A 12767-nucleotide genomic window follows, 5' to 3' on the forward strand; every position below is an offset into this window, starting at 1 on the left:
GTCTGGTGGTGCCATTTACTACTCCCTAACACTAGATCAGGCCAGACAGACCCAGTTCAGTGTGCAAGAGGAGTCCAGACAGGAAAAGCCAGTGTGTTACACTGGCAGGGCTACTGTCACAGCACTGCTCTCATAAATGCAGGACCAACTGCACTAATTCAACAGAGACTTAACAGACAGTTATGCATAGTTAGACTTAAACAGTATTAAAAACTTACCTATAACAGAGGACTCACTAAGCCCTGACAATTACTCTTAGGCTGGAAACAGAGGTCCATGCTCCTTGATGTGCCACAAATACCAAAAACATGTGGCTTAGGTAGTATAAATCCATGCCACTTTTTTGCAACAGATTTTCTGCTTGCTTTGCGGCAGGAGAGTGTGGGCAGCCCATGGTCTCCAGCCACCCCAAGCAGCTACTCCTGGAGTTTCAGGGAACTAAATCCTGCACACCCCAGGAATTCCCATTCCAAAGGCATACAGGCTCAGGCCCCTGAAGCCCTGGGAGCACCTCCCAAGGCTCTACCATTTATAGAGGCATGACCCAGAAGTCCCCTGGCAGGGGATTCCTCAGGGGTGCATATTGTGTTGCTATGCCCCACATCAGGGCATGCCTCTGCAAATGGGGAAAGTCCAGGTTTCTCCGCTTGCAGAAGCACTTGGTAAGTCCAACTTGGGACATGTCTCTGCAGGCAGACAAACTCGGTGCTCCCCCATTGGCAAAGGCATGCCCAAGTGCTGTCCCACAAGATTGGGAAAAATTGATAATATCCGTTTTACCCAATGAAGCGGATCCGTTGTGCTGGGACATAATCCCTACACAGTTAATCTGCTTCACTGCGCAATGGATTTATAGCTTTAGATCAATATAATGACCAAAACACATTTCCCAGATTTCTGACTCCCCCTATAAAATGGGCCAAACAGTAATCAAGTTTGGCTCAGACATCTAGTAAACTGAAGCAATGACCAAAACATGGGATTTTTCACCCTTTATCACCTCTGGAAAGAAACACTCAGCATCAGGCTTGGGATAACTTATGCTGGGCCCTCACTGAGAATGGCTGGCCAGCAACCCTTTTTTTGGTTGTCTTCATATCTTTAATTTTTAAAAAATGTTAGTCAGTGATCTGAAACTACTCTCCACTGCTAGGAAGTGCACTATTCCATAACTGAAGCTCATGATACCAAAGCATACAGGTTCCCACATCACACTCAGATATACCTCTGGTGACAGAATGTGTGACAGCATGCAGACAAGTTGAATACAGCGCTCCCCAAAACTGGTCTACACATCACTGGCAGTCCACTTATCCCTGGATTGGATGAGGCACTTTGACAGTGTTGTCAATTAAAAGTTTAATCATAAAAGGCAATTGAGGGTTGACAGCGGCCCCTCTAAGGAGTATGGAAACCACTGGCTAATATAAACACTACTGCAAAGCTACTGGCATGTGACATAGCAAAGGGCAGCATCAAACTGTCACACAACTGATTTCAAACTGGGCTACTGCATTCAGTCGTTTGGGACGTGTTGGTATTTCCACCATTGCCTTCCAAACATGCAGGCCCCTGAAAGCATAATTAAAGAGTTCCAAGTGCTGAGAACTGTAACTGTGGGCAACTAATGCACATACTGTGCAGTAACAAACAAGTTCGAACCCCTTCCAGGATCATCACAGGCATCAAGAGACAGTCTATGGGATTCAGTTTGCAGCAGGACTGCATGTGTATTTTACAGGAAGAAAAGGTTCCAACTCTTAGTCCCTCACTATATTTCTACCATGGACTGTACATTTTCCACAAGTTGCAAGTCTTTAAACCCTTTATTTCCTCAGTGTTTAAATTTATAAACAATGCACTTTATACTATCATAGACAATTAGGATTGGAAGGGAGTTCAGGATGTCACATCCAGTCCAACCCCCTGCTCAATGTAGGACCAGCCCCAACTACATCATCCAGCAAGGGCTTTGTCTAGCCAGGTCTTAAAAACCTTTGAGAATGGAGAGTCCACAACCCCTCTGGGTAACCTGTTCCCTTACTACTCTCCTGGTGAGAAGGTTTTTCCTGATATCCAACCTCAAGTTCCCTTGCTGCAACCTGAGCCCATTGCTCCTTGTTCTGTCATCTGCCCCCACTGAGAACAGCCCAGCTCCATCCTCTTTGCAACCCCCCTGCAGATAGCTGAAATCAGGAGCTACACTGCTTCAGAGTCTGATGGTGAAGGCCAGGGGTACAATATGGCAACTACTCCAGGTAAAGTGCTTGTGAACAAGTAGGGAAGAAAACAAGAAGAAATTTCTTCAGACTGAGGACAGTTTCTGTGATTAACAGGGATCTGGGTTTTCCATTTGTGATTTTTTTTTTTTTTTTTAAATCAGAGAATTTGTAATTTTTTAGCAGAGAAAACCAGGATCCCTGGTGATCAACTTAACAGGCCAACCACTCTGTCAACTGATTGATTCCACACAGTTGCCTTTTGGGATGAATTTGCAAAGTTAGAAGTCCAAGCTACATTCAAGCCAATAACCAGCATGGTTACAAACCATAATTAACAGAGCATTTGAAGTATTACCTGTTCCAAGTCTTGAAGGCATTGCTGGCTCGCTTAAAGAGATATCCCTCCATAACAATGCCATTGGCTGCATCTACATTGTATTCTAGTTTAGTGTCATCACTGGAGAAGTCCTAGTGTTAAAAAAAGATGCACGTTTCAAATGCAGCTCAAACACTGACAAGAATCATTTCAAATGTGTGCAGGGACCTCATAACAGCACCTTGCATGCAATATTTACTGATTCTTTTAGGACTATAAGGCCCACACATTACATTAAGAAAATGGATTTTCAGGAAAGGCTTTACTTAAGCCTCTTCTATTTCACAAAATTCAACAGCTGTAGGTACATCATGTAATTAAACACAGAGAGATGGCATTTTACCAGTCAGAACTCCAGCCACTTGAGGAAAGAATGATAAATCACCATATTTACCCAAATCCAAGACAACTTCCAAGGTAAGGCGATCTCCCCAGTAATTAGATTCTGTGCACTGACAATTATAAAACTGTTATAAACTTAACCCTAACCCAAGCTTGACTGCCAGCCCTTCTGACTCGCCATGAACTACCCGGTCTTCACTTAGGAACCGACTCCCTATAGACAGGACAGATGTACACAGACACTGGTTACCCTTCTGGAGAGAGAGGAATATGCAAGTGCCACCACTTCACTGGTGGTAGGGAACCTGCTGCTTCACTATGCCTGATATCTTGTACAGACACTAAGTGAGGGATTCTCAGATCCACAAGGAGTGTTGCGGCAGTCAGAAGGAAAGAAAAGTTGTCCACTTTCTTCCATTCTGTGAGAGGAATGCTTGGAGCCAATGCAGAGCTGAACTCCCTCCATCTCTGCCATCAAACACACCAGCTGTGTCCAAAGTCAGAGCTGCAGTTAATCAATCAATCAATCAATCAACACAGTGAAGCGTAGCCTCCATCCACCACCATAAAAGACAGCCTCTTTAATGTCCTAGTCCTAGTACTGTTCACATGCTGCATCTTGATCTGAAGCCAGCTGCAAAGCACCCAGGATGGCACAAATATGATGTTGAAGCTGGGCTGTCACTTTTCTCAGTAATTTTGTCTGAGAATGGGAGGATGAAGACAGGCCAATAGAAAGCATCTCTGTTGGGTTTTCTAGGAAGGCTGGTATGGTCACTTGCACGAAGGAGGCACTGATGATTACTTAGTAGCATGCAGGTGGTAGTTTGCTGGTCCTAATCTTCCAGGAGCTATGTATACCCATTTCTTTGGCAAGCAGTTGAAATCTTCCTATGGGCTCCTGGATATTCCTTGTGCATGATGGGTTACCTTCTACCAGGGAGGTACTCACATGTATACACAGTGCAATTTCAGATGCACAGGGCTCAAGGGACAATACATTCAGTTGCTTAAGACTGCTGATCTTCTTTTTATTTAAATTAGCTATGGGAAAAAAGCTGACTAGCAATATCTTTTTCTTCTTACCTGGGGCAGAATGCGTTAGGCACTGAAAATAAGGGTTTGTAATCAAAATGACTTAAGTTCAGTCAGTCACTAGTGAAGGAAGGCAAGAGTGACAAACTCGCACAGATACTTCTCATGGAAAGTGAAGAATTCAGACCATGCTAGTTTTTAGTAGTTGTCATTTACAGTCATGTAACAGAGAGAGACTAGTCTTTAAACCTCTGATCTGCAAAAGCTTGTCTACCTATAGTTTCTGTACTATTTTAATTCTACCAGTTTGAAACCAAGCAGAGACAAGTAGGTAGCTGCGTTGGTCTAAAAGTTAGGCAGAAGGCCTACAGAAGCCCATGAATTTCTGAACAAGTTGGTCTCTAAGACACCATCCTGCCCTGCTGTCTTCCAAGATGAATCTAGTATAGGTAAAACCAAACAACTCCTAATCTGCTGGACACAAGTTATTTCAGTATAAAAGTACAGGCTTCAGTATAAGTGTGCTTAGAGTACTATACCTTATTCTCAGGTATTTTAGAGGAGAAAGTTATGGCAGCATGAGGTATCTCTATAACAGCATAACTGTACCCAGGCTAGGGTGCTGAACTGCTTTAGCCGTTTTACAGTTAAAATAATGAACTCCTAACAGAAACAGTTAAACAAATACAAAAACTGTGTGTGGATGTATGTGATAAAAGATAGAAAAAAGGAGTTGGACTACATGATTGCTGCTACTGATTAACATAGGCCTTCAAAGGGAATGCCATTCTGCCCTATGATTTCAAGAAACCCAAGATAATATAACAAAGGATCAATCATAGAGCTACAGGACAATTAGCACAGTTCATACAGGCCTTTTACGAATGGATACAAATATCAAGGCCGTATAAGCTTGGACTTGGGTAGTAAACTATTCAGTAAAGTGGCACACAGAATATTTCTCTCAGCTCTTCACAATTTAATAGGTTAAATACTATGCTTAAAATAATCATCCAGGGTAATAGCTGTGAATATGACAGTAAGCACTTACAGTAAAAATAAAAACATCTTCTCCAAACTTTAGCATTCATGTTTCATATGGGCTTATCAACAGACCTAGAACAAAGGGTTTAGAACTCAACGCTTGTAAAACCCCAAATTCAGCCATGTGGCATTCTTTTCTTTCTTCCCCAGCACCTGCAACCTTTGTATTTTGCTGTCTGTTCTCCAACTCAGCAGATGAATATTGCTGAGAATTAATATAATATTGCACATTTCAAAAATACCATTTTACTATAAAGAATACTTACACTATATCTATCTAATCTATCAGGGTAAAAGACCACACACACACATTTTAGCAAGTAAGTGTTCGACAAAGAATTTTCATGGACTTTTTACCCTGCTATAGTCTTTCAGGCAGCTCTGACATTTGTTGAACTAGTATTTTTCTTCCGAAGTTTAAGGAAAAACAAATACAGGTTTTATTTCCTTGCTCAAACTTACCAGCTCCCAAACATAATGAAACCTGCTAAACAGCTGCATTTTCTGGTACTTAATCACCACAGCTTCTTGTCCGACGAAAGAGTACACTTTCTTGAGATACTTTCTGCCCATCCAAGAGTGAAGTACATCAGTTTTCTCTGAGCTCACAGTGTTGTTTCAGAAACCTCAATTATCTTGTTCAGTGAAATGTGATCCACTAGGTTTAAGGTGTCTTTGAAGCGTTGTGCAAATGTAGATGACTTAACAGCATTCTCCTTACGTTGCTCCTAATTCAATTCAAATCAACTGAAGTAATGATTTCTTCCTCAAGCACGCGCAATATTGTTGCTGATCTTATTAGCTGAACTGACTTGCAACCTTACACAGCAGGTTGAGAGAGAAGAGTGTGCGCAAGCAGAAGTGTAATACTTTCCTAACTACTCACAACACATCATAGACTTTACAGCAGGTCATTTACTTATGAGTCAAAGTTCAACCTTTAAGGGAAACCCAAAAAAATAGGGGGGGGGGGAGTGGGAAATCAAAGGCTTCCATATGCTTTATCCGTAGTACTTCATTGATGGAGGTGGAGGATCTAGAAGGGGGGTAGGCAAGGCAACAAGATAGTTCCAGAAAAGGCAACTGGCAAACAGAATATGATCTTTAGTGTTTCTTGCATTGCATAATAAAACAAAGAGGGAAAAAGTGGTCATGTTATTGTAATTTATTTTTATCCAGGCAGATGGAAAAGTGTTTAATGAATCACAACAACTTGAGGAAAAAATACATCCAGCTCTTTCCAGAGTACTGCATAGGAGAATCACATGTTCATAAATCCAGTCACTTCACGTGATTAAGAATGTTATCCATCTTAAGCATATGCAGTCTGGCAAAAGACTGAAAGTAATGTAACAGTCTTTATTTACTAATTAGTTTTTGTTTAAGAAGAAATTAGCTTTCCACTAATCGGAACAGACAAAGCTTTGGACTGGCACTTGGAAAGGTCCACTCGAGTGCCGTTACATTACGTGTCTTGCCTGCAGGAGAAGGCAGTGTGGGGCAGAGGGACTGAGAGAGCAGAAGCCTCAGGGACAGCATGGAAGAAGGTAGGATGGTGGCATGAGAGAAGGAGAGGAATGAACAGCTGGGTGAAGAGATGCAACAGAAGACAAGATTTATGCTTTAAGCCAGAAGGCTATTTTTGCCACACAAACCCAGGAACATGGTATACAAGCAAGATGGAGGATCTGAAAAAGGGAGTTATGTGACCCAAATGAGAAATGAAAGGGGAGATTTTGGCAGTGGAAGCTCAAAATGAGGATCTTGCACCAGGTCACCTTCTTCAAGCTCAGCTGGGACCATCTACACCGACACTGATAACTAACGAGGAGGACAAGAGACACCGAATAGGAACACAGGAAAGAGAAGGGCCTCCGGGGCCATCGGTTCCACTCCTTTGCATAAACAGGAACAAAACCACAGTGCTCAACAGAGCAAAACCAACACCTGGAGTTACAGCCAGGAATCGGTGCAGGCCAGGTGACATTATTAAGTAATTAAATAATTCATCTTCCCTTTCAACTGACATCTCTGATTCAGGGTGCGTTGATCACCACCTTCCATCTTTTGTGGTCATGGCAAAGCTGTGAAAAGTCCATTCTTCTTTTAATACTACACCATCTTGCAACACTTCCAGAGCTGGCTTCTTCTCAGTCTCCCTGGTTTTCTTTTTGCTCCCAACTGCCAGTCTAAGCACTGAACCGAGCTGTTTGGTAACCGTCACACAGTGCATCCATGGACAGACTTTTCTCTTTTCCAAGTGTCCCAAGAAGTTGTGCTGTCTGCATTCATCTCTCTCAGCCTCTCTCTGCTGTGGTACCGAATATTCCTAGTAGTATCCAACGCGAGGTCTGCCAGGTGTCCTTGAGCAACCCTCACAGCAGCAGGATACTGAGCACCACTGTCTCTCGGCTTTACCTGTGGCAAGTTAGGTTGTGGGACAAAGTTGACTGCCTACATAAGAACTGTCATGTACTGGGTCAGACCACAGGTCTATGCTGCCCAGGTTCCTGTCACACAGAGGCAGAGAGTGGATGCTGAGAGGAAGAGTGAACTGGCTCTCCCCAGGGCTGTTTCCACTGTTTCTCTCTCCCTTGCCACCTCCAGCACTGAAAGTCTAGGAAGTTCTGATTCAGAGGCTGTATCCCCAGCTCCCATGCTCAAAAGCTGCTGATGCCCCTTTCCTCCAATAATCTGTCCAACTCCTTTTTGAATCTGACTAAGCTGTCAGCTTCCACTGCATCTGGCTGCAAGGAGTTCCACACTTTAATGAAATGACACTGTGTGAAAAAGAACTTCCTCTTACTAGTTTTAAACTTACTACCTACTAGTTTCATTTTGTGACCCCTAGTTCTTATATTGTGAGAGACAGTAAACAGTAAATCCCTATAGACTTTTTCTTCACCATTTGGTATTTTGTAAACATTTCTCATTTCTCCCCCTGTGCATCCCTTTTCTAAACTGAAGGCCTGGCCTCTTTGGTGTCTCCTCATACGGAAGCCCCTCCATGCCACTCATCATCCTTACTGCCCTTCTCTGGACCTCATCTAGTTCTTCTATGTCCTTTAGGAGGCATGGGGACCAGAACTGGGCATAGTCCTCGAGGTGCAGACACACTGCAGATTTATAAAGGGTCACCAAGATACTTCTGTTTTTTTTTACAATTCCTTTCTTAATAATCCCTAACATGTTGTTTTCTTTTTTGGCAGCTGCCGAGTAGTTTTAGTACTAGGTCAGACAAGGATTTGTATGGGATGGTTTGGATAAGGATGATCCTGCCAACTTTGTCCTTCACTGAATTTACTTACTGTCAGTGTCTTAGTTTTTTAACATTTATTAATAAATGTTAAAATAATTAGATGACTTAAGGAACAAAATTAATTTTCACACAATTTGTGGACAATTTTAAAATGGCTGTGCAAAATATGTGAAAAGCAATAAGTGCTATCCATTAAGTGTTTTTTTTTTTTATTCCAATTGATCAGGTTTCCATTACTTCTGAATTTCTCTCTCAGTAATGACAGATTTTATTAGAAATCATTTACCTGTAATGCAGCCTTTTGCAGCATTTAAGGAAAAACAAAGCAATCAGGTCAGCAGGCTACAGCAATTACTATAATTCCTGGTAATGGGTCACATAACTTGTGCCTTCCATGATCAATTAAAGATATGTAATCTTAGGACAGTATCAATCCTGGGCATGCTTTGCTATTCTCCAATGGCCTGTTAGTATCCAAGTACTAACCTATCCCAGAATAGGATTTTTATCCTACTCCCAGCATGTTTTTTGTCAGTAAATGCCCTTTTTTGAGTCACTTACCTCACGATTATTCCAATCTATGACACCTTCTCAAATCCTATTCAAAAGCCAATTTGTGAGAGAATAAGAAGTATTTTGGGATCTTTAAATCACAGTCCAATCACAGTTCTTCCATAGCTACCCATAGCTACATTCATTAGTTCATAACCAGAGATTCCACTAGCAAACCTTTACCCTCTATTACAACTGTATAATCAATGTTGACAAAGAGCATCAGTACTATCCAAACCCCTGAAACATCTGTAATTTTCCTAGCATGCTAAAAAGCAAAAGTGATGAATTTGCCAATGAAACCATGCACAGTTACTGGGTAGTTTTCAAATTTCTGTATATTTCAAACAAATAAAATCCCACTTTCATAGTAGGCTCTCTCTGTTTATCTGCAAAGGTAGCTACAGCTCTTAACCCCAGAATACCGTACTTATACATTTGGGCCAAATTCAGAAACTAAGTAAAACATGCATTTAGAAGGCCATATAGGATACCCTTTCTATAAATAAATATTTGACTACAATAGTTATAGAAAGCAAGAGGATAACTATGACTTGATGACTCCAAAATGTCTGGTGCCTAATAAATGAGCTGTCTCAGCATCCAAATACATTAATTCACTAGAAGAGTGAAATATAATTATGGACTTGTCTGGTAATACTATCTGAACATCTGCAAACCAACGCTCCACTTAGTGATCTGTAATTCAGTGTCACTGCACTCTAAGGACACTGCATCTAGCTGTTGTATTGCAGTGCTGCTCTGCTGCAGAGGCACACCAAACGGATAGATCAATTAGTGTGCAGCCCCTCTCCCTCTCTTTTACAGTCCTTCAGGTACCTTTTGCTGAATAGTGGAGTGTTTTTGTTCCATATCTCTCTTCTCCTTTGCAGCATCTACAGCCAAGCGATCCAGCTGTAAAAAGAAAGAGAAATGTGGCTCTTTAGACTTTGTAATACTAATAGAAAAAATACATTGCGTCTAGACACTGCATGATTTTTGTTTTATTTACATAGCAAAATCACTTCCCTTATCACAAAGCTTTACCTCTACTAACAACTATATCCTGTCAAAAGCATTGCACTGCCTAGACAAGTCTTCCTAATACAAAACCTCTGTGAAAAGTGAACATTTCCTCTAGGCTTTAAAAAAAATATTTCAAAAAATAGTATTATGGTGCCAGGACTGTGCGAATGGTACACCGCACCAATGACATGTTCAGTTTCTGAAGAAAGGAATGACTCATGCTTTAGCTGCTCTTGCTGGCTGGCCCATGCAGCACTACTGGCATAAGCAAAGAAAGCCAGAACGAGCGAATGCTGGCAATTTTTCCTCCACAGGGAAGGTGCAGGCCCAGCTAAGCTTTTATCCTGACAGCTATCACAGGCTCACTGACAGCATTTGAAACAAGGTTCACAGCTCTTCAGGCTCTTTCAGGCACTGTGTAACAGCACTCTGAATGTCAGAGACAGTGCCACAGCATAGAGGAGCTGTTTTTTTATGCTGAGTCTGTAAAAGCATAACCATTTCAAACTTGCCTTGGTCAGACTGTCATAAGAAGATACCAGCAGGATTAAAGGATATTGTAAAACTATAACTGATAAGTACAAGCATTTTATCCAGAATGACTTGAAGACATGTCTGTGAAAAAGCAACTTATTAAAAAGTGTTGCGAGATGGGGGCGTCAGAGGATAGGAAGTAGCCGAAGGCAGGATAGTCTGCTAGACAACATTCCAGATGCTGTTGAAAAATGAAGTCTCTCAGCAGTCTACGCAAACGGAGATGGTCATCTGGGCCTGTTCCCCAACCTGAACTATGAGCCTTCCCCACTTGGACCACCAGTAAGATGCAAAGGACTCAGATATGGCAGTGCAGAGTGATTTGACCTGCTACTCCATATTGGTGATGCAGGCCTTGCCTTGCCCCAGCAAGGGCTAACAAGGCTGCCTGATGCAAGGCAGGGCTGTGGCTCTCCAGCGGAAGCCACAGACAGTTAAGGGCAGTGGTGCTCAACCTTTTGCTCCAACAGGCTGAATACCCTCCATGGGCCAGATCTGGTTGGTAGACCCAACCCAGAGCCCAGCACGGGCACTGTGGGGTCCCATCTGGCTCTACAGAGGGAGAAGAGCAGCCCAGCCCCAATCCAGACGCATGGGAGAAGGAGCTTGGCCCAGTCCCGATCCAGCCATGCGAGAGGAGGGAGCATGGCTTGTCCCCAACCTGGCTGGGCAGAGAGAAGCGGGGTGTGCTGGCCTGAACTAGCTGTCCAGGGAAAGGGGCATGGTCTGGCCCCAACCCGAATAGGTGGAGGGAAGGGAGGGTTGCCCAGCCCCAAGCTGGGTGTGCAGAGGTACCTGGCTCCAGCCTTCTCCAGGAGGCTTGGGATTTTGGCAGCAGGGAGGGATGGCAGCACTGCCACAGCTCCCCGCTACCAGATTTCCTGACCCCTGGAGAGTCCCCATGGGCCAGATACAAGGCTCCATAGGCCATGTTTGGTCCACAGGCTGGAGGTTGAGCACCCCTGGTAAAAGGCATGATATGACTGGCAGAATCCCTCCCTACACACCGATTTGATCCAATTACCATGGGTGAAAACCTCAGCCCCACTGTTACTTTTCATCACTCTGGAAATGCAAAGGCAGCGGAGAGTGGACACAACTCCCCACTTGAGATTTCCCAAGGGCAGGAGAGTCTCATGCCCGAATGGAAGCACTACAGCTACCTCCTCCATCACCCTGTGTGGCCCAGAGATCAAGTCACTGGCCTGAGGACTTGGGAGAACTGCATTCAGTTCCCTGCTCGGCCAGACTTCCTGCGTCATGCTGGACAAGTTTCTTAGCTTCTCTGTGCCTCAGTTTCTTGCCTATAAAACAGGGACAACAGCACGCCCATACCTCACAGAGATGCTGTAACTATAGTTTATAGACTAAGAGGCATGCATGCACTGTGGGGCTGCAGGTTAGAGATGTACTTGAGAGGGATGGACAGAACCTCCATTCCACAGGATGCGTCAGGGATGACCGTCTAAAAGTATCTGAAATAAGCCCACAGCAGGTCTTAAATTCATAACATCCAAGATGGGCACAAAAGTGGCTCTAGAAAGCTGTCCTGGGCTCCCTGCCTGCATCCATCCCTTCTCCACTACACACAGCAGGAGATGAGCATAGCATTGACTCTGGTCCTCTATCTATAATATCCTATAATGATATCCTCCCTCTTTTCAGAAAGAGTATTTTGAGGAAATGCCCAGTGCAGAGAGGAAACATGAGCGTGACAAGGGGATGAATGTTTGAGGTAAAAAAGGCACAGCACGCTTTGGGATTTTTTCAAATTTCTTGCCGTTGATTAATTTTTAACATCTTTACTTGTGGGGGTATATCACCAGGAAGCTACAACCAGGCAGCAGGCTCTGCTGCATTAGAGCTGTTTTGCTAGATGTGATCTGCACCTAGGTCCAAGGTTTGTTCTCATTTTTGCTGTCAAGACAACACTGCCTTACCCTGCCACCCAAAATCCACTTCCTGCAAGCACTCCCTTCCGGGCCACAAGTAAATCTCCACTGCACACTCATAGTTTCTAGGGTCGGGGGACCAGAGCAGATCAGAGTCCAACCCCCTGCCATGGCAGGAAACAGTACTGGGGTCAAACGACCCCAGCAAGGTGTGTACATCCAGCCTCTTCTTAAAGCCCCCCAGCATAGGAGCCAGCACCGCTTTGCTTGGAAGTTGGTTCCAGATCCTAGCTGCCCTGACCGTGAAGTCGCACCTCCTGATGTCTAGTTTAAATCTCCCCTCTGCCAGCTTGTGACCATTATTCCTGGTCACTCCTGGCAGTGCTCAGGGGAACGGGGACTCCCCCAATGCCTGCTGGTCCCCCCGACTAGTTTGTAACAGGCCACAAGATCCCCCCTCAGCCTTCTCTTGTGGAGGCTGAACA

At 43.7% G+C, this 12767-nt stretch overlaps 1 protein-coding gene across 3 annotated transcripts in view; it reads right to left on the bottom strand.

The window, feature by feature from the left end:
• The window catches only part of ACAP2 (ArfGAP with coiled-coil, ankyrin repeat and PH domains 2), a 116107-nt gene that overhangs the window by 29988 nt on the left and 73352 nt on the right, over nt 1–12767 (bottom strand). For all 3 annotated transcript variants that reach the window (XR_002100641.1, XM_019532936.1, XM_019532938.1), the window contains exons 9-10: nt 9671–9745; nt 2578–2690 (exon numbers count right to left, since the gene is read on the bottom strand). Coding sequence is in view for 2 of the 3 variants with exons in the window: in XM_019532936.1 (XP_019388481.1) it covers nt 2578–2690; nt 9671–9745 (188 nt within the window). In the remaining variant the exon portion in view is untranslated. The remainder of the gene's footprint in view (nt 1–2577; nt 2691–9670; nt 9746–12767) is intronic.

This window comes from Crocodylus porosus, unplaced genomic scaffold (assembly GCF_001723895.1).
Source record: "Crocodylus porosus isolate Cpor-Errol unplaced genomic scaffold, CroPor_comp1, whole genome shotgun sequence".
In the NCBI taxonomy this organism is placed as follows: domain Eukaryota; kingdom Metazoa; phylum Chordata; order Crocodylia; family Crocodylidae; genus Crocodylus; species Crocodylus porosus.